We start from the raw sequence: 20,785 nt of genomic DNA, 5'->3' as shown, positions 1-20,785 counted from the left end.
TAGTAGTTTGGATGCGAAATGAGAGAATAACAGAAAAAATGGATATGTGTTAGAAATATAAGTGAGATGGATGAATAATTTTAAAGATGACAAAACGGGTTAGACTCGAGAGAGGAAATCAACCCTTAGAAAAATAGTAGATCGGATCAAGATCTTGAATCCGTAAACAAATATTAATCCAGTTTGTTTGATCCGTAAACTCGTTGAATAAATAAATAATAGATAATAGTTTAAAATATACATATTTATTTAATAATTAAAAAAAGTTGTGTAAATGTGTTAGCCTGTAGGATGTGTAAGTGAATTTTGTTGAAGACCAACTACAATGATGATTTACAGTTACATCATAGTTCTGCTATGCTTTTCGAAGGATTTTATTAGGCCAATAAAAAGTGTTTAATTTCCCCCTACGGTGAGTGTGATGAACCCTGAACCCCTAACTGAAATTTTCACAAAATTTTTTTAACAGTTAAATTTTCAGGTTTCATTTTCAATTTGCATCTCTTCCTCAACAACGAAGTTCGTTAGGTTTGGTGAAAACTCTCTCTTCGGGTAGTGCTTCTGGATTCAAATAAACCATAGTTCTATGCAATTCATCGTTGTCATAAATACTTCTCATTTTCAGTTACTCAAACACTTAATTCAGTTCGTGATTGTTTGTTTCGAACTTTCTGAAACTCATCCGGATGCATTCAATACTATATCGTGCTATTATTGTTGGTGATTCCCGTTGCATACGTTATAGATATAGGCATTTGTGTTCTTCTCTAGGAACTAGACATTTTTCCCATAAAGAACAATGTGAAGAAGAGCTTATCCGGTACCTGGACATTCTCACTTTGAAACTTGGCAAAGGAAGCAGTGAGGAAGAAACCCTTGACACCCTCTTGAGTGATGAAACTTGTGATGCCATACCCCTCTCCCAAAACCTGATTCACCTGTTGCTCCAGCGATACAAGGATGATTGGCAATCTGCATTGGGTGTATTTAGATGGGCTGGTTCACAGTCCAGCTTTAAACATTCGCCGGAGTCATATGATATGATGGTCGATATATTGGGTAGAATGAAGGTTATGAAAAAGTTGAGGGATTTGTTAGATGAAATGCGTAAGAGCGGTCTGGTCATTTTGAATACTGTGGTTAAGGTAATGAGACGGTTTGTTGGGGCAGGGCACTGGGTAGATGCAGTTAAGATATTTGATGATTTGCAAGCTCTGGGGTTGGAGAAGAACACAGAATCCATGAACTTGTTGCTTGATACCCTATGCAAAGAGAAATTTGTGGAGCAAGCTCGTGAAATTTTCTTGGAGCTGAAGCAGCACATTGCTCCTAATGCTCACACCTTCAACATATTCATTCATGGATGGTGCAAAATCTGCCGTGTTGATGAGGCACATTGGACGATTGAAGAGATGAAAGGATATGGTTGTCGCCCTTGTGTTATAAGTTATTCCACAATCATTCAGTGTTACTGTCAAGAAGGGAATTTCATCAAGGTGTATGAGCTTCTTGACGAAATGCAGACTCAAGGGTGCCCGGCTAATATGATAACTTATACTACTATCATGACTGCACTGGCAAAGGCTGAAAAGTTTGAGGAAGCTTTGAAAGTACCTGAGAGAATGAGGTCTTCTGGATGTAGGGCTGAGAAAATTGAGGATCTTATGAAAAAGTTGTAAATGCATGGGCCTCTTATTTGTGTGCGCACACTGCATGTTTACACATTATGTTAACCATTTGATACAAAACCAGGACATACAAAGAAGAGAGTGGCATGGAATTTTTAGAATAGTATATCAATGGCTTGAGTGCTCATACATTTCTTATCTGCTTAGACTTTTAGTTGCTTCCCTCTGATTAATATAAGTTTTTAAGATCCTTGTCCATATTTGCTCCCATATTGCATCATAACCTCCACTTTTGAGAAGACCTTAAAGGTCATGTGCTATGCTATCCTTTTTATTTCTCTTTACTTGGGCCATACTGTCTTCCTTGGTTTGCTAAAAAAATTTCTTCTTTGCAGGCATGGCCGGTTTTATTGCTGCCGACCTTAGATTGAATTAGATACTTGTCCACATAATCTTGAATTTAGAAATATCTTCTCCCGTGTTACATTCGCTGCATTGTAAAGCATATACGTAAAACATGGATCGGCCAAGGTGAAAGAATCTTGTTAAGCTATATGATGCAAATTTTGGCTCAAAATGTGCATCGAATAACTAACTAACAATTAGCAAGGAACAGGGGACTTTCGGGGCTTTTTGGTAGTTTAGGGTCTATTAAAATTCAAATTTGTATAAATGAGTCTGTTAATTTTATTTTTTTTTTCAAAATAGGTCAAGTCGTCAGAAAAGATAACGACATTAGAGATAAAGTCGTCATCTCTCTTACCGGTTTTTTATTTTTTTCTTTTAAAAAGGTGATGTCGTCATGCGGAGGAACGATTTCTTTGAAAGGAAAAAGTGAAGTTGTCCTCACACATGATGACTTCACTTTTTCATTTTTTTTATTTTATTTTTTATTTTTTTATATCTAACAAAATTTGAAAAAAATAATTATAAATTCAAAAAATATTATAACTCATAAGTTTTAAAAAAAGGACAAATAACGAAAACTAAAAAATTATAAAAAAATTAATCAAAACTGAAAAATAAAAAAAAAAAAGCAAAACCGTTTTCTTAAAAAAAATCTGAAATATTTAAAAAATAAAATAATGAAAAAAGAAAAATAAGAAAAATAATAACTTTTCTATTATTAAATAGAAGTGGTTCTCTAACGCAACGACATTACTTTTTTATTAAAAAAAAAAACAAAAAAACGAAACCGGTACAGGGAGGACGACTTCATCCTAAAAGTCGTCTTCTCCAATAATAACTTGACCCAATTAAAAAAAAAACAATTAGCAGATCTTATTTTATAATTTTCTGGTCAAAGGGACCCTAAAATACAAGAAAGATCGACTTTCAGAGTTTTTTGAGAAGTGGAGTCTGCTTAGTTTATGGCAGCAAAAGTGAACATATATATAACTCATAGGACATTCCCTTTACAGATGAACATTTTGCTATTTGTGATCCGTTTGAAGGATTTTAGAAGACGAAGAAGAATAGGAGCACGACGCTGGTAAAGTAGTGAGCAAAATGAAGGAGGGAGTTGTTCTTCTTTCGGCCTATCCATGTTTTATTTATATGAAACAACTTGTTTCTGAATGTGGTGAAATAATATCATTAAGTTGCTTTTGCTGCCAAAAATATATTTATAGTTGGAAAATTATACTTTGACACCTTTTAGAAAAAATCACCATTTAATAACTCTATTTTAATAATATATTTAAAATAAAAAAATAATATAATTTATTGTAAAGTAGTTTTTTTTTCTTCTATAAAATAGGTGTCAAGACATGAAAGTCACTTCATCATTTATTGGTGCCTTATACACTCTCTGCAAAGTCTAAAATTGATGCCCAGGTGCTATATGACATGAACTTGTGATTTTTATAGGACATTGCATCAGTTCTTGAAGAGCTGTACCCTGTTTGTTTTTGCCTAGGGTAGTTAAAATTATTGGTTAATTGTGAATAGAAAAATGGGATAAAAAAATTACTATGCTCAGAAGATAGCTTTTGTCCCAAGCTTTTTGATAATTATTGTGTTGGTTGCTATGTCTTTTAAAGTTTTCATTTTGGAAAGTGGTGATGATTTTTAGTTAGGATGTAAATTCTATGAATCTAGCATTGGTGGAATTTACGTCGTGTCATTTTTTAAGTTGTTCTTCCAAGGAAAAAAGCAACTTTCAAATATTGTTATCTTGTGAGAACAAAAAACCTCTCTGATGAAAATATCTTTAGTTAGTATTTGTTATCTCCTTTTACATGGTCACTACTATTGATCTTTCCTTCTCTCCTTCTACAATCATCCTTTCGGTCTTGGTTTTTATTTTCTTACATTTTTTTTACTTTTCACTCTTCTACATAGAAGAGGTTAATATATTATATTTTCAAAATTATTTTTTTATATATTACATTTTATATAAAAAAGGACTTTAAATTATAAAATCAAATAATGTCTTTAGAATTTTTACCGTCTGAAAATTATTTTTTATATAACAAAAACTCCTGGGTGATGAAATTTAGAAATTTTCTTTTCATGTTAAAAGTAACGTTTCAGTTATGGAATCTCAAAAATACCTTTTACTTTCGGATTGTATTGTTTAAAAATCTTTTAGATTATAAAATTTGAAAATAAAATTAATCTAAAAGAATAAAGTGGAGATTTTCAGACGGAGTATAAAAGAAAAGTGGCTGTGAAAAAATAAATCTACCTCAATTAATCATGTCCGAATTTTAAACTTTGGGTGTTTCTTCCTGCACCCCCAATGGTTTCTCTTGTATCTTCGAATTTTTTTTTAATTTCTTCTTTGACGTCTAGAGTAAAAGTAAAAACAAATTCTTCTTCTCATCTATTTAATACAATAGTTCACCCATGCACTCCCAATATTCAATTTGACCTAGCCCATACGGCAACAGCCCTTTTCTCTCCACATCTCCCATATCTTGTTTCTTCTCTTTGCATTGCAGCAAACACAACCTCCATGCATTGTTTGAATGTGTTTCTGGAAACAGCGGAAGTGGAGTTCCATAAAGGAATTTTTTTTTCTCTATATAAGGCCATTAAGGATGTCGACATTTAGTTGAGGCATTTACATTGCGGATGTTGACATCCACAATGCAATTTTATGAACAGGATTTTGAAATCTGCAATGCAATTTTTTAAACCGGATGTCGATATCTGCAATGCAACTTTTTAAATCGGAAGTCGCATCCGTAGTGAAATTTTATGAACCGGATGTCAACATCCGCAATGCAATTTTCTGAACCGGATGCCGACATCCTCAATGTAATTTTCTGAACCGGATGTTGACATCCATAATGGTACAAAGAAAATTTTAAAAAATGTGAACTTGATGTTGACATCCGCAATGCACTTCTCTATATCCGATGTCGACATCCGCAATGAAATCTTATGAACCGAATGTTGACATCTGCAATGCAATTTTATGAACTGGATGTCGATATCCGTAATGGTACAAAACAAAATTCAAAAAATGTGAACCGGATGTCGACATCCGCAATGCAATTTTCTAAATCGGATGTCGACATCCACAATGAAATTTTATGAACCGGATGTCGACATCCACAATGCAATTTTTTGAACCGAATGTCAACATTCGTAATGATACAAAACAAATTAAAAAAATGTGAACCGGATGTCGACATCCGCAATGCAATATTTGAACCAGATGTTGAGATTCGTAATGATCTTTTTCTAAAAAAAAAAATGTGCTACGGAAGTCCACTTCCGCTATTTCAAATAACAGATTCAAAGCAGCATCTCATTTACAAATTTAAACATGCATTGTACAGATAAGACATGCAGGATACAACGCAGCACAAAAAATAAAGGATCTGGAGGTTGTGGCTGCTGCAATGCTAATTAATCAGAGGGGAGAGAAGAGAGAAAAGGAAAATGACGATATAGAGAAACTAGGACTTTCCTTTACCATAGGGAGGATGATAACTAAAGATTGGGTCCACAATTAACGAAGAAGGGGGAAAGGTCATTGGACAAACCCTAATCACTAACTTTGACCTGTTTGCATGGACGATTGACGACATCTCAAGAATCGACCCAAGGATAACGTCACATCGTCTGTCTATTTTTAAAGAGGTGAATTTTGTATGTCAAAAGAAGATGAAGTTATGAGAAGAAAGGAGAGAAGTGCCCCAAATGAAGACTAGTAAATTGCTACTAGTCGGTTTCATAAAGGAAGCAAGCAAGGTACACAACATGGCTTGCCAATGTCGTGTTGGTTAAGAAAGCAAGTGGAAAATGGCGCATGTGCTTAGATTACACAGACCTTAACAAGGCATGTCCCAAGGATGTGTATTCGCTACCAAACATTGACCAATCAGTGGATGGTACAATAGGTCACAACATTTTGAGCTTTCTGGACACCTACTCAAGATACAACCAGATTCCCAAAGCTAAGGACAATAAGGTGAAAAAAACTTTCATAACAAAAGATGCCAATTATTTCTACGAGGTCATGCCTTTTGGCCTCAAGAATGTAGGAACGACGTACCAATGATTAATGGATAGGGTATTCAGCCACCTAATCAAAAATATTGTAGAAGTGTTTGTCGATGATATGGTTGTGAAGTCTCTGACCCCAACATAACATCTCAAGACTTGTCCAAAGTTTTCATAGCCTTAAGATCATAAAATCTATTATTGAACCTAGGAAAGTGTGTTTAGAGTAGATGGTGGTAAATTTCTTATGTTCATGTTAACACATAGGGTATCAAGGCTAGCCTAGAAAAAGGTCAAGCAATGATTGATATGAGAAGCCTAAGAATGTGAAAGAGGTACAACGGTTAATTTGAAGACTAACAACAATATCACAGTTTTCACCAAGACTAGCAAACAAAACAAGACCCATGATCAAGCTATTGAAGAATATGACCAAATTCATTAAGGATGACACATGCCAAGAAATGTTCGATCAATTGAAGCAACTACTGACCTCACATCCAATTTTATGCAAGCTAGACACAAACCAGTCATTTTTGGTATATATAGCGGCAATCGTAGATGCCATTAGTGCAACATTAGTCCAAGAAATTAATAACGATCACAAGCTAATATATTTTATAAGTTGGATGCTATAAGATGCAGAGACAAGGTACTAGATAGTAGAAAAGGTAACAACATTCCTAGTGACTACAACAAGACGACTCCAACCCTACTTTCCAAGCCATTCGATTATCGTTAAAATTATCCTATACATAAAATCTTGCAAAAGATGGACCTAGCGAGTTGAATGTCTTCATGGTCTGTCGAATTTTTAGAATTCAGTATCCAGCAAGAATCACGAGGGTCAATATAATCACAATGTTTGACCAACTTTGCCATTTATCTAAAAGGTGACCACCTTGTCGAGGAAGAGTGGTGGACCTTGTATGTGGATGGCTCTTCAAATGTAAAGGGAGCGAGGATCGGTATAGTCCTAGAAGGACCAAACGACGTAGTAATAGAGAAGTCACTCCACTTTAGTTTCAAAACCTCAAATAACTAGGTTGAGTACAAGGCCATCATAGCCAACTTCACCTTCTACAAAAAAGTAGGAGTACAAAATGATGGCTTCTTATTGTCTCCATTGAAGCTTGCATGAAGAATGGAAGCTCCATGGATGGTGTTGGACACAAAAGCATAAAGGAACGAGGATTAAGGTGTTTGGATTGGTGTAGGTGAAAGGATTCTTAAGAGGTGAGACCAACTTCTAAGGAAGAAGACTAGAGTAGACTAGAGAAAAGTTTACTCTAAGTTGAGCTCAAAAGAGATTTGTGCACAAATTTAGGTAACATTTCATTACTCAATTTCAAGCTGAAAAATACATGAAAGGATGCCCTTATTTATAGCCTAAAAGGAGACCAAGGAGTCTCCCAAAAGAGAAGGAAAAAAGGAGTTTAAAAAGTTGAATTGTGAAGCCAAAAAGGAGCATGTGGGAGGTATGATTTGCCACCTAAGCAAGTCACACTTGTCTTGCCATGGGAAGTTAACCCTCATTCTTGGAGAGTAAGTTTTAGAAGCTTCTAGGCTTCTCTAGAGTAGACGCTCCACTCTAGCCCAATTTAGGTCCATCTCCCTTTTTGGTCCAAAAATGTTTTCAAAGTCCAATTTCCTTTATGGCCTAATACATGGCCCAAAGAAAACCTTATTCTATTAGGCCAAAAATACAAAGCCCAAAATATTACAACATATTCTAGTATTTAAACAATGTTGCCCCAAAAGCTAAGAGCTTGGGCTCTCTTAGCAGTTGAGGCCCACTTTCTTGTCTGCACTTGGCCAAGGTTAGGGCACTTGTCATCATCCCCTCCCTCTTACGAAGGATGTGTTCTCATATCTACATGATTCTTTATGAAAGCAGCCTTTATTATTGGTTTTGTTATGTCTTCTTCCTCCAGGACCAAAAACTATCCTACAATAAACACCAAACAACAAATTAAGTGTTATGTTGATAAACATCCAAATAATGTAGCTCTCAATGTTCATACACCTTTTATCAAATGAATGATAAGAGTATTTGTTTGTAGGATCATTTTCATGTAGTTCCTTGTTTGTCTTGTGTTGAATACATAAAATCTTAAAAGATATTTCTTATTTCAACACATGGTTTATTTTGCTTTTCTCCTTAAGAGGAAGAAGTAAGACTAACATTTTCTTTAGACAAGTCTTTGCCCCTTAGAATGATGACTCTTTTGTTAGGGCACTCAGAAGTCTTGTGTTTTCTACCTAAACAATTGGAACATGTTGTTTCACTTATATGATTATAGGTAGAACTTTCTTTTTCTTTATTTATTTTCTTTTTCACTTGCATTTGATCTTCTACCACTTGAGATGGTGATAAAGAATGCAAGACAAACTTTATTTCCTTGTGAGTGAAGATGATTTCATTGGTAAGACCATTGTGCATGGTTTTCTTGTCAAATTGCCAAAGCCTTCCCAACAAAACATGGCAAGATTCCATAGGTACTACATCACATAGCACATTATCCTCATACTTTCCTATGGAGAGCTTGACCTTCAATTGATTTTGGAATGTCAAATCCCTACTTTCATTAAGCCAATGAAATTTATAAGGTTTTGGATGGGAATGACAGTTAAAGCCAACTTATCAATCAACCTTGTACTAAAATAGTTGCAGCATGAACCACTATCAACAATAAGAGAATAAGTATTTTCTAAAATTTTACATCTTTTATGAAAGATGTTCTCTTTTTGTGTTGGCTCTTTTGGAATGCGTTGGTTGTTAAGAAGTCTTCTAATCATTAGAAGGTCTCCTTCACAAGGGTATGCAATTTCCTTCTAATCATTTATGATGTTTTTGCGTTTGGAAAAGCTTTACCAAGTAAAAAAGTTTGAAGCTTTTTGATTTTGCATGATTCAAATATTACTCATTCGTCCTTGTTATAATTGTCATATGCACATAGGAACAATCATGAAAAATTGCCAATAACAATATTGTTTCAAAACACACAATTTCTAAACCAGGGATTAAAAAAAAGGAAGAAGGGAGAAGGGAGGGTTCGAAATTAACATTGTTCATTCATTTAGAGAATCTAACATCTACAACAACCTTTAAAATCCAGGGGCCTTCAAGCTTAGATGGTCGAAAAAAAATATTTCGTTTTTGGAATAGTTTGTTATTAAATTAGATTAAATATAATTTTTGTTTTCTGATTGTTCGTTTATAAGGCATACTTTTAAATATACTTTTCTATTTGAATATTCAAAAATAAAAAAAAATTATTTTGTACATAGGTTGGTGAGCCAACCCAGTTAACCCACCAATCCGTGGTGGGTTGAGTCGAGTTGTAAAATTTCTAACTCACAAAAAAGTGAGCTGAGTTGGGCTCACTCACTATTTACTATAGTTTTAGGCTGTTTTTTATTTATTTACCTTTCTATTTTATTATATTTATTGTGTTTTTCTAATTCTTTAATGTATGTTTTATAAGAATTAATTTATTAGTGATCATTTGACTCTGTGTTTTTTGAGAGATGATTTTAGTTACCTTTATTTTTACCAATTTTTTGGCTTATTGTCTTAATAATACTGATGTTGTAGTTTACTAGTATTAATTTGACTGCTTTAACGATAACATTATCAGAATCACTAGAAAAAAAAAACCATAATTTTTTATTTCTATAAATTATTTATAGTATTAATCTTTTCACAGTTTTTTTTTAATAATTGCAATATTTAAATTTTGAGCTTTCTTACTTTAACTAACATGTATTAAATTTAAATAATTTATTAAAATTGTTTGAGCCTAAAACTATTTATTTAGTTGTCTACAATAGTCGAGTATACCATTTAAATTACAAGATAAATGTCAGAAAATTCCCAAAATTATTTAGATTTTACCATTATTTAAAAAGAAATTTTCATTATCTAAACTGAACTAAAACTTTCAAGCTATTATTAAGTAAAGGCTAAAAAACTATTATTATTATTATTATTAACTAAAATTTGGGTTTTATGTGAGTAATACATGATTAGTTGATAATAAATAATAAAATGCAAAGTCAAATAAGGTGTCTGATCTGGTGGTGTGGAGAGAGACAAAATCCATGCCGACTTGATAACGAGAGAGAAGATGGGAATTTGGTTTCCTCGTGCTTACATTTACTCCTCATAGGTTTTTCTATCTACTTCTGCACCCAAACTTCAACTACTTCTCTTCCTCAAATTGCCCCATAATTTTCCCATCAACGATTGAGATTGATAACTAATCAAACCGAACCAAAATTAATTTCAGATTTGGTTTCTCCTTCAACGATTATGATTGAATATCATCACATATTTGTGAATGATTCAATATCCGACAAAATACACTTAACAAACTTTTTGGTACAATGGATTTTGATATTATATTCAAAAATAAATAGCTTCATACTTTCTTTTTCACTATTTATTATAATTGCTTAATATTGTTTTTAACTTCTTTTAACTCAATGTCATCCCGGTCTTCATTAAAAAAATTTAATGTTACATAATTTTTAACGACATTAAAAAATGATAAATTGACATTTTGTGTTTCTGTAGAAAAAAAAAGTCTATATCATTATGTTAAATCACCATCTTCTGATACGTTAATATTATTGAGTAAAATGTTTTCTAAAAATTATTCAACAATTGCTAAAACTATCTGAACCAACGAATGTATTAGAAAAAAAAAATTAAATCTAATTTATGCTCACAAAATCAATTTATGAAAGTAATACTTCGCAACCAAATTTATTACATTGATTATGAAACAAAAATCTGATTGCTTATTGATATATAACATCTCTTCCGTTTGTGCACACACACTTTGAAATTCATATTGCTACTAGGTTCTTTACAAGGATAACGTTAAAGATGTACAATATGATATTGAGTTCATTGATCTTGATGATCATGTCTAAGCTTTTCCATTAGCTGCAATTGCAAGACTTGTCTTTCTCTTCCTCTCACTGAAGCTACGGCATGAAGCCAAGCTTGGAAGGCACCCCTGCACAGATTTAACAGTTTTTTCTCTGAGGGATACATGATCACCATTCATTGTTCTTTCACTGCTACATACAGAGTTGTTGAACCATGACACATACGGAGTGCTGTGTGTAGATTTCGGAACTTCATCTGCACTTCTTGCTTTCTCTTCTTTCATTTCACTGTCAAAATTGTTCTCACCATCTTCACTTCGATTTTCTCTCACACTTTCGCGGAAGAGATCCAACAACTTTTTCTTCTGTGTTGTTGGGGATGGTTCAGGAACAGAACCAGGCTCAGAAGAAGGGGTTTTGTTGAGAAAAATGTGGTGCAATGGAGTGCTGCCACGAGATGGAGTAAACTCTGGATAGAAACAGGAATAAACACACAAGTTATTTGAAGGAGAAGAGAGAAATTATAGGAATAGGAAAAAAGTATTCAACTTGCCATACAATAAATCATGAACCTTTCATCCATGACAACTTTGTTTCTTTCTAATTATTAAAACAATGAAAAAGTTTCACTCCTAATCTCAGTTAAGTACACAATCAGGCCAATTAAACAGATTAAGATACTAGCAAAAGAATGTAAAAGGAAAAGCGTTGTAGGGCATCCTTACCACCCTTGACACTGTAGAAATCATCTTCACAGTCTGAGTCCAGCCAGGCTTTTGAGTCAAAAAATGATTCATCCTTTCCATCTGTGCAGTATAATAAAAATCCAAGTTCAAAAAGTTGTGTTAGAAAACCAACATGAATATTACCAAAAAAATAAAAAAGACAATGAATAATAAAACAGAATGCTATGGAAGAGGGATATTGTTAACATGGATTTCATTGGATGAGTTGGCTTATTGATTCTGACCAATTGAGAAGTATTTCATAAGGACAATGTTGAAAGGGTGGAGCATGTTATTGCTGTCAGAACTTTCCATGTCACTTAATCTTCCATCTCAATCACAACACACTAGACTCTGTAAACAAGCACATGATCCAATTCATGGCTGCATATGGGACTCATTTATTGCAGAAACAGCTGAGTCTACTTTCAGTTCTAGTGTGTTAAGAATACCCTACTCATAATAAAACAAAATATAGCAGTTCAAGAGCAATAATTGTTAGAACTGGTCAGAACAGGTAGATTACAATGTTTGGACATTTCTCATATTTTTCTACAATAACAGTCAGTCACAATGAACTACCAAACAACATCATCTTAATCGGTTATTAAATAGAATAGAAGTTTTTCTTTCACTCAATTTCAAGATATCACTTGTAATACAATTTTCCCTCAATAGTAACCCTCATAAGACTAACTTGTTGTGGTCCATAACTTGAAGTTGACTGCAAACATGCAAAATATCAAGTTAAAACATAACTTATTCACAGATAGAGGAACAGCCATAAGAGTGATGCTAAACTACTGGTCCACAATAGGATAAAAGCTCCAAAACGCAGGGACCAGGATCGCTTATAAGCATTACCAGAATATAGTAATTAACACTTAATACCATAACCATCATAAAAGCCTCCATCAATTGAACCTAAAATCACAAGTAGCAATCAAAGCATGTCATGAAATCAGGCAACAATTTGTCACTGAAATAACAACCTGGTGCGTGATGTCCATATACTATCTGTGTCATAAACACACAGTTCAACCTGGATTGGTAAAACAGCATGTTCAAGGGCACTCAGGGATTTTTGTCATATTTCAAAGCAAATAATTTGAGTAATGGATTCCTTGCTTAAAAATTACTATCAATGGACTTGTGAAGAGAAGGTATATAAGTAAGGACGAAAGATTCCTTATGCCTAAAAACAAAAAACTAAAGAACAAAATAGTATTCACCAAATTAATCATGTAAAAGTGTTAACAGATTGCTGATGTCAAAACTAGCTCTATCAATTTCGACCACCACAGACTCTCTTGTTAAAAGATTATAACTTGTTCAGAAAAATATCCCACCTCCAGTGAGACCATATAAAGGTAAAAAGATTCCATAGACTGCGTACACATGCCAAAAATCCATCGTAGCATTCTTATTATTATCCAACAACAAACAAATCATCATGGAACTGAAGAAGCAAACTCGGCATATTTTAAAGCATAGGTTCTATTGAAGACAGCAGAAGTAAACTGTGATGTGAAAAACCAGAATAATTTTCTAAAACAGATATTTAAGTTAAATATTCGGATCCAGATTGTGGAAAGAATCCAATTTAGAAGGAAAAAAGGAAAATCCCCTCCCTCACAAAAATCCACTCCAACCATGAAGAAAATATCTATCAAAATACAAATTTTATACTGCAAATAATCCCTTGACCAGGTCAAAAGACCAAAATTTGAGAAAATACCAAAAGCTCTTGTTATTACAAGAGATGAATAATAAAAAAAGAGTAATTTCAATAAAAGTACAATTTTTATATAACATAAAAGTAAATAAGGAAACCCCAGATAAAAAATTTCAGTTCTAACCATTTATATCAATAAAACAGCTTCTTTAAGGAAAAAAAAAACTTTATACCATGATGATCATGATGAAGGATGAAAATAAAAAATACAACTTTTTATGATGATGCACGAAAATAGAAAGGTTGGAAGGAAGGAAGAACCCCAGAGGGACCCTACCATCATCCCCACAGTCCGTGACTGAGAAGGTGGTGGTTGACCGAGAGGGTGACCACTGAGACTTAAACGCTGCATCATCAGTCACAAAGTTTCCGTTTTTGGGTTTTTCTTTGAAGGGTGATGAAGGAATCACGAGGTTTTCAGCTTTGGACTCCAAAGGGAGCGTGAGGTGCTTCATGTTGGGTTGCTGGTTTCGGTGGACAGAAGAGGACGAACCCATTTCACTGTTCAAGAGGAAAGAGCGTGCAGTATATAAGAAGAGTTCATGGTGCGTGTGTGTGTGTTTGAGAGAGAGAGAGAGAGGAGTAGAGTGGAAGTGAGAGAGAGAAGAGAGGTGAAGAATGAGCAAAGTCGGGGTGGGGAAGAGAATAGAATGAAGGAGTTTTGGCGTTATGAGAAGGGTGAGTGCGATGGGAAAGAAGAAAAAAATGCGTTCAAAAGAAAAGTAAAACGCCCCAATAAGAGTAGAAGAAACGATGGGTGAAAGAAAGAGGTGATTGGACTTCAAAGGAAAGGGGTTGCATCACAAAAAATATGCCAAAATTACATTTATAAAACTATAATCAATTTGTTAAATTTAGTATCAAATTATCTAAAAAATTCAATTTGGTTAATTTAGTATCAATTATTTAAAAAAAAATTCAATTTGATCATCTTAATTAGGTTGGAGTTAACACCATTTTTATACAGAACACGTATTAAGTCGTATAATTTTTAATTTTTTTTTTTTTTTAAATTTAAAAATTGTCACGTGTCAGCTTACCATCGTGCCACATGACAGCTTACAATCATAACATGTGGTAGTGGTAATAGTTATTTTTAATTTAGTCCTCTATTTAAATTTTTTGTTCAATTTAGTACCTGAATTGTTTAAAATGATCCAATTTCGTCCTTTCCAAGTTGAGACCAAACTAGTAAATAAGCTTAATTACAACTTATACATACATGTTACAATAACTTTTTTTAATATATACATCAAATCATTTCACCTAAATACTTAAATTATTTCATGTTTTACATTTTTTACCTTTATAATTTTTTACACATGAAATTTTTTACACTTGTAAAAAATAAAATATTTTGAATATTTAGGTGTAGTGATTTGATGTATAAATTCAAAACAATTATTTTAACATGTATATATAAGTTATAATTAAACTTAGTTACTAATTTGGTCTCAAATTGGAAAAGACGAAATTGGATCATTTTAAAAAATTGAGGTACTAAATTGAACCAAAAATTTAAATAGAAGACTAAATTGAAAACAACTATTACCAGTGTCACGTGTCATGATTGTAAGCTACCACATGGCACGATGGTAAATTGACATGTGACAGTTTTTAAATCTTTTTTAAAAAAAATTAAATTTAAAAAAAAATTAAGAATTATTTTTTTTAAATTAAAAAAAATAAAAAAATTTCATGACTTGACACGTGTCTTGTACGGACATAGTGTTAACCCCAACTTAAAGGAGATGACCAAATTGAATCTTTTTAGATAATTGAAGTACTAAATTGAACAAACCAAAAATATGAGAACCAAATTAAACTTAACCAAAAAATTGGGATACCAAATGAGTAATTATACCTTTTAAATAAAATATAAAAAAAACAATTACATTTGTCTTTTTTCACATGTTATGTTAAATGACTCTTACATCCATATTAGTAGTTCGTATAAAGTACTATTTCTAAATTTGTTTCATTTTTAAATTAAATATATGTTTTATGACTTTTTCAAAGTCATACAATACATATTTCATAAGAAACTATAAAACTATGAACTGCATAAAAGTTATATTTAAACATCGCTTGTTACATGATGATGAAATAAGTATATATTTAATTTAAAAATGATTTTTTTAAGAAAATAGTTTAAAAGATGAAATTATATTTAATTCTATAATTTATTATTTGTGATGACAAGATACATTTTTAAAATAATTATTAAAAATTATAACTTTTAATGTATGGCAATTTATACTTAGATAATAATAATATTAAATTATTTATTGTTAATATATAAGAATTAAAATTTTTTATCTTCTTACAAAATAGTTATAAAATTAAAGATAAAACAATTTCAATTTGGTTGAAGTCTTGCCTTAGATGTCTAAGGTCAATGATAAAATGACTTCAATGATAAAGTTCGACATTAGATAATTTGTCGATGAAAAAATGATTTCATTGTAATTGAAGTTTGAGCTTAAAGAAACTAAGGTCGATGATAAAATGATTTCAATATAACTAAAGTTCGACCTTAAATAAACTATGATTGACGATAAAGTGACTTTAGCTCAACACAAGTTTGACCTTATATAATATTAAGGTTGACGATATTTGGAATAAAGGTTTGTGTGGGAGACAATAATATTCTTGTAACCTATCAAAAGCTCTTAATTATATATTTTTTCATTTTTTTATGGTTATTGACATAGTTAGAAAAGGTTGTGAACAAATAGGCAAAGATAAAATGGAGTTGTTTCTTGTTATGAAAAATAATTAAAATATTAACTTGTTCCCAATAAGGAGCATTGCATTAAATGAGTCCAAATTCTTTGTTATTTTTTTGTGTTGTCTCTCTACTAAGCCTTAAAAATACACATGATATATTAACAACATCTTTTTTAATATATTTTAAAACATCAAAATCAATGTCCATTAGTATATTTTGAAGGCACAATAAGAAAACATCAAAAACTCAAAAAATATTGGGAACAAAGAAACATGTCGGGGATGTATATAACGTATATAGTAATATTTGTATGCATATAAGAAATGATGTTACAACATCAAAACCCTTTATTCAGGTATTGTAACCAAACTAGAATGTTGATAATATTAAGAATCAAAAAGTAGGTAGGAAGCCATTATAGCTTAATTTGTTAAAACAATTGATAAGTAAAACTCACTTGAAACATTTTAGCCAATTTTTGGTAAAATTATTTACCCCATGTTACCCTTTTAGGTTCCTTCATGAAATTTTCCAATTTTTCAATCTATTTATTAGAACACAACAATCTCAAATCATTAATTAGACATGCCAAAACACAACTCATTACTACTACATGTCTATAGTTATGATTGTCTCTGTATAGTACAAGTATCAATTCACTACTCACTAACTTTACACAAATTATAAAGACATTCATAGGAATAAACCTGAACTATAAACTTAATAATTATAGTCAAACTAAACTAATTCCAAACAGACTCAAAGAAACATAATTATTGCATTTGAAAATTGTTGATTTTTTAGGAAAGAAAGAGATATATTGTAAATCATCAAGATGAGCACATTATACTCTGATCCATACAACGAGCACATTATACTCTTGACTTGTGTAATTCTTCTCCATGCTAAGTCTAAATTGTATAACTCTTGACTATAATGAAGATGAGCACATTATACTCTGATCCATACAACGAGCACAAGGACACTAATATGTCTCATTGACAAACATTGCATTTTTTTAGAATATTGCAATAACTCAGAAACTCTTTTTTTCATACCCGTCACTAATGTGGTGTTCATTTATCCAGCTTCAATCCATACTACCACTAGTGCAAAAAGCATTTACAACATCACCAGTTTCACGTTGAATGTAGCAAAATTCGACGTTAAATATGCACTGTGGCATTTTTGTAAATATTTTGTCAAAATTGACGTCAAACACCCTCATAATAGATGTCAATTTTAAAATTGATGTCGGACCTAGAGTTGACCAACATCCTTTAACATTTGCTAACCCTAGGTCTGATGTCCTTTAACATTTGTTCTAAAATGGTTCAACATCAATTTGTCTTTTAAAATTTCAGAAACAACGTTACTGCTCTCACCTTTCTCTTTCTCGTTTGCGGAAAACCTCCAAAGTGCATCGACAATGGCAAACTTGTAGAAGGAAGTTTTTCAACCCATTTCACTACATCTTGCTATTGTGATGCTCGTTTGTACTCAAGCTTTCATTTTCCCGATTGCATTTCATATTAAGGTTGATTTTTTCATTTATGTGTGCCGTAAAGGTTGTACTTTTGTGTTTTTTCATTTTTACTCAAATATTTGGTATTCAAATGTTGAGTATTCAGGTTTGAGATGTTGGTCACATGTTCATAGTTTTGATTATTTTGGGGGGTGAAAAACTTCAAATTGGTCACCATCTCTAAGGTATTTTTTTTTATTTTTGTAGTATTTTTCACCTATTTTTCACCTTATTTGAGATACTCGGAGTACTTAGAAAATTCTAGAAATTTTTGTTGTGTATTCTTAAATTGTATATTGATTTTCCATGGGTTCAGTGGAGGAAAATATTGACACAAAATTTTAGAAAAATAACCCACAAATTGACATTTGTTGTCCTAGTAATACAATGTCAATTAATGTCTAATACAAATTTAACAAACGTTAATTGACGTATGTTCAAAGATAACAAACGCCAATTTAACGTCTCCTACTATTACGTCAAACTTTCAACAAACATCAAAAAACTTGAAATAACATACATTAAAAGCCCTTTTTGTGTTAGTGTACATTCGCCACTTGGGGATGGACTAACTAAGATGAGTGGTGGTTGTGTCTACTTGAACCAAGGTTCAAGACAAGACCAAGGGATAGGCTCTCAAAGACAAACACTCATAACCAAAAGAAGTTATAATAACTCTACTTCTTTCAACAATCCTTTACAAGTGGGGAGGAGGTCCTCTAAAATAGCCTAAGAGAGGGACTTCTTAGCAAGGATACAAAGATGATGGGCTACTTAGAAAAACACAAAAGAAAAGGTTATAAAAACCTCAATAATGAGGGAGAATATTCTCCAATCATTACAAAATAAATTAGAAGGTGTTTTATCTAGCCTGGGTGACTTTTGGAGACAAGTAGAACGACACAATTTTGGCAGCATTTCTTTACTAATCTCAAAATTGATCTTTACAATGGGAGAGGGCCTATAATTATAGCCTAAGAAAACCGCAAAGGTGTCTCAAAAAATGAGACAAAAAAACCCTATGACACAAGCACAAAGGGACCCACAAGGATCATGCAATCATGAGTGACTTGCCGAGTGGCAAGGCCATGCTCTTCTCGTGGGAGAAAGCTTGCACCTATTTAGGAAGACTTGGGGCCTAAGCAAGCGCAAGTTAACCCTAATTGGCGCATACACTCATGTCTCACATCCCTAGGCCCAAAACCCAACACTACAAGCCCAAGCCCCAATACACAGGCCAAAGAAAACCATATGCTACTTGATCCATAATGCAAGGCCAAAACAAAATCTACATTACTAATTATCATAATCACTAGCCTAAGAGAATAAGAGCTTGGGCCCACCTATCTTAGATGAAGCCCACTTTTCTTGTATGTGTTTGGCCATGACTCTTGTGGATTGTCCCTTAACTAGGGTTTTGCCATCAATGTCGAACATCACTTTCACCGATAATGACTTTCACACCACAAGTTTGGATCAAAACTATTGAAATAAACCAACCCAAGTGACCAATGAGATTTTGATGGTAACAAAACAATCACTCTACTACATGATGACATATCTCCCACCTAAGGTACAATTACTAGAAGTATGTTAAGAAGAATACAAGAAGGTTGAGAGAATGCAAAAACTAATGGGCTTCAACTCCTTTTCACTTGGGCCAAGGAGGACATCAAGATTTGATGGGTTTTTAATTAGTCCAGTAGTATATATTTAAACTAGGCCATGGTTTCAATAAACATAAATCATAATTGGAGACATAATGAAAATGGATCATAAAAATCACCTAACTATCGAATTGGATCCATTAAGGCAAAAATTCAATACTTAGGCCGAGAGCTCCATGCTAGCATGCTTCACACTTAAAATATTTAGCATATGGTGCAAATCTGAGTTTAAGCTCTTTCATGCTCGAGTAAAATAATAGGTGAATGAAAAGAAGACCTATACCCACAAACTTCAAGAACAAAGCGTTGAAATTCAAGGAAAAACGTCAAGCTCAAGAAATTAAACATGGCTCTACTCGAGAAGGAAAGGACTCAAAAGCAACCAAAGACTTAAAGGATGGAATTGTTGAATCCTTTAAGACATGCTCCATAAGGGCACTAGAATAGACTAAAGTCTTACATTCCAGTTGTGAATTTTCCATAATGGATGCATATAAAATAGTTGTTGATGGAAAACTAGTAGAAGAATAAGATAGATTGAGTTTTTGGTGTTTTCTTATTGTGCCTTCAAAAGACACTAATGGACATTGATTTTGATGTTTTAAAATATATTAAAAAAAACATTGTTAATATATTGTGTGTATTTTTAAGGCTTAGTAGAAAGACAACACAAAAAAAAAATAATAAAGAATTTGAACTCATTTAATGCAATGCTCCTTGGGATTAAAGTAAATACTTTAATTATTTTTCATAACAAGAAACAACTCCATTTTATCTTTGCCTATTTGTTCATAACCTTTTCTAACTATGTCAATAACCATAAAAAATGAAAAATTATATGATTAGGAGCTTTTGATAAGTTACAAGAATATTATTGTCTCCCATACAAACCGTTAATGATTTAAACGGTGTTAAAAAAAAACCAAATTGAACAAAATTGACGAAAATTGGGACCTATTTAAATAAAAATTCAAAATTATAAATGATTTCACAAAATTTGACAAAAATTAGAACCAAAAAGGTATTTTAACCTTTAATTTATACTTGATTGTCTTATTAAGTATATGGACACAATCATTATGGAGCAAGGCCGGTCAAACATGTATGGATTTATTGAGTCTCAAACCATTCAAATATTCTAGGAACACAAACTCAGATTGAAAATTATTTGCAAACATGGATATTTGAGTCACAAAGAGATATTTACCTTGTGCCTTACATTGATGGGTAACTCACGTAATTATTCATCTACCTATTTGTCATTTATTGTAGGTCTTATTGGCAACTAATGATTATCAACCAAAAGAATGCATGGTTTGTCTAGTTTTATTCTTTGCATTGGAAGATGAATGATGATTTGAAAACCATGCTATAAACATAAGTGTTACTTTTTTCATATCATGGAATTAGTATACAT

The 20,785-nt window shown here is 32.4% G+C and overlaps 2 protein-coding genes across 3 annotated transcripts; one reads left to right on the top strand and one right to left on the bottom strand.

The window, feature by feature from the left end:
• The first annotated feature begins 317 nt into the window (after nucleotides 1-317).
• On the top strand, nucleotides 318-1,848 carry LOC114163647 (pentatricopeptide repeat-containing protein At3g04130, mitochondrial-like). Its single transcript, XM_028047949.1, has 2 exons — nucleotides 318-412; nucleotides 482-1,848. Exon 2 carries the CDS (start codon nucleotides 687-689, stop codon nucleotides 1,677-1,679), a length of 993 nt encoding a protein of 330 aa, XP_027903750.1. The 5' UTR covers nucleotides 318-412; nucleotides 482-686; the 3' UTR covers nucleotides 1,680-1,848.
• Nucleotides 1,849-10,828: 8,980 nt separating this feature from the next.
• LOC114186384 (uncharacterized protein At3g27210-like) lies at nucleotides 10,829-14,155 on the bottom strand. Of its 2 annotated transcripts, none has more exons than XM_028074437.1 (3): nucleotides 13,060-13,496; nucleotides 11,711-11,791; nucleotides 10,829-11,454 (listed from the first exon to the last, which is right to left on the bottom strand). In XM_028074437.1, the coding sequence occupies exons 1-3, from the start codon at nucleotides 13,163-13,165 to the stop codon at nucleotides 11,024-11,026; spliced, it is 618 nt and encodes a 205-aa protein (XP_027930238.1). In that variant the 5' UTR covers nucleotides 13,166-13,496; the 3' UTR covers nucleotides 10,829-11,023. The 2 variants fall into 2 exon arrangements, with proteins under 2 accessions (XP_027930238.1, XP_027930237.1); XM_028074436.1 differs by lacking the exon at nucleotides 13,060-13,496 and adding an exon at nucleotides 13,723-14,155 and having other exon boundaries at nucleotides 10,870-11,454.
• Between the last annotated feature and the right edge of the window lie 6,630 nt (nucleotides 14,156-20,785).

Source organism: Vigna unguiculata, chromosome 1 (assembly GCF_004118075.2).
Source record: "Vigna unguiculata cultivar IT97K-499-35 chromosome 1, ASM411807v1, whole genome shotgun sequence".
In the NCBI taxonomy this organism is placed as follows: Eukaryota; Viridiplantae; Streptophyta; class Magnoliopsida; order Fabales; family Fabaceae; genus Vigna; species Vigna unguiculata.
Note: the sequence above shows the minus strand (reverse complement) of the source record. Positions and strands in the feature narration are given on the sequence as shown.

Bases quoted from the DNA above. Each gene is read 5' to 3' on its own strand.
- LOC114163647 (XM_028047949.1), top strand. From the start codon at position 687: ATGCATTCAATACTATATCGTGCTATTATTGTTGGTGATTCCCGTTGC.
- LOC114186384 (XM_028074436.1), bottom strand. From the start codon at position 13,942: ATGGGTTCGTCCTCTTCTGTCCACCGAAACCAGCAACCCAACATGAAG. The intron at 11,792-13,722 runs GTAGGGTCCCTC...TATACTGCACAG, and splicing joins CACGGACTGTGGGGATGATG to ATGGAAAGGATGAATCATTT. The intron at 11,455-11,710 runs GTAAGGATGCCC...GTTTCTATCCAG, and splicing joins TTTCTACAGTGTCAAGGGTG to AGTTTACTCCATCTCGTGGC.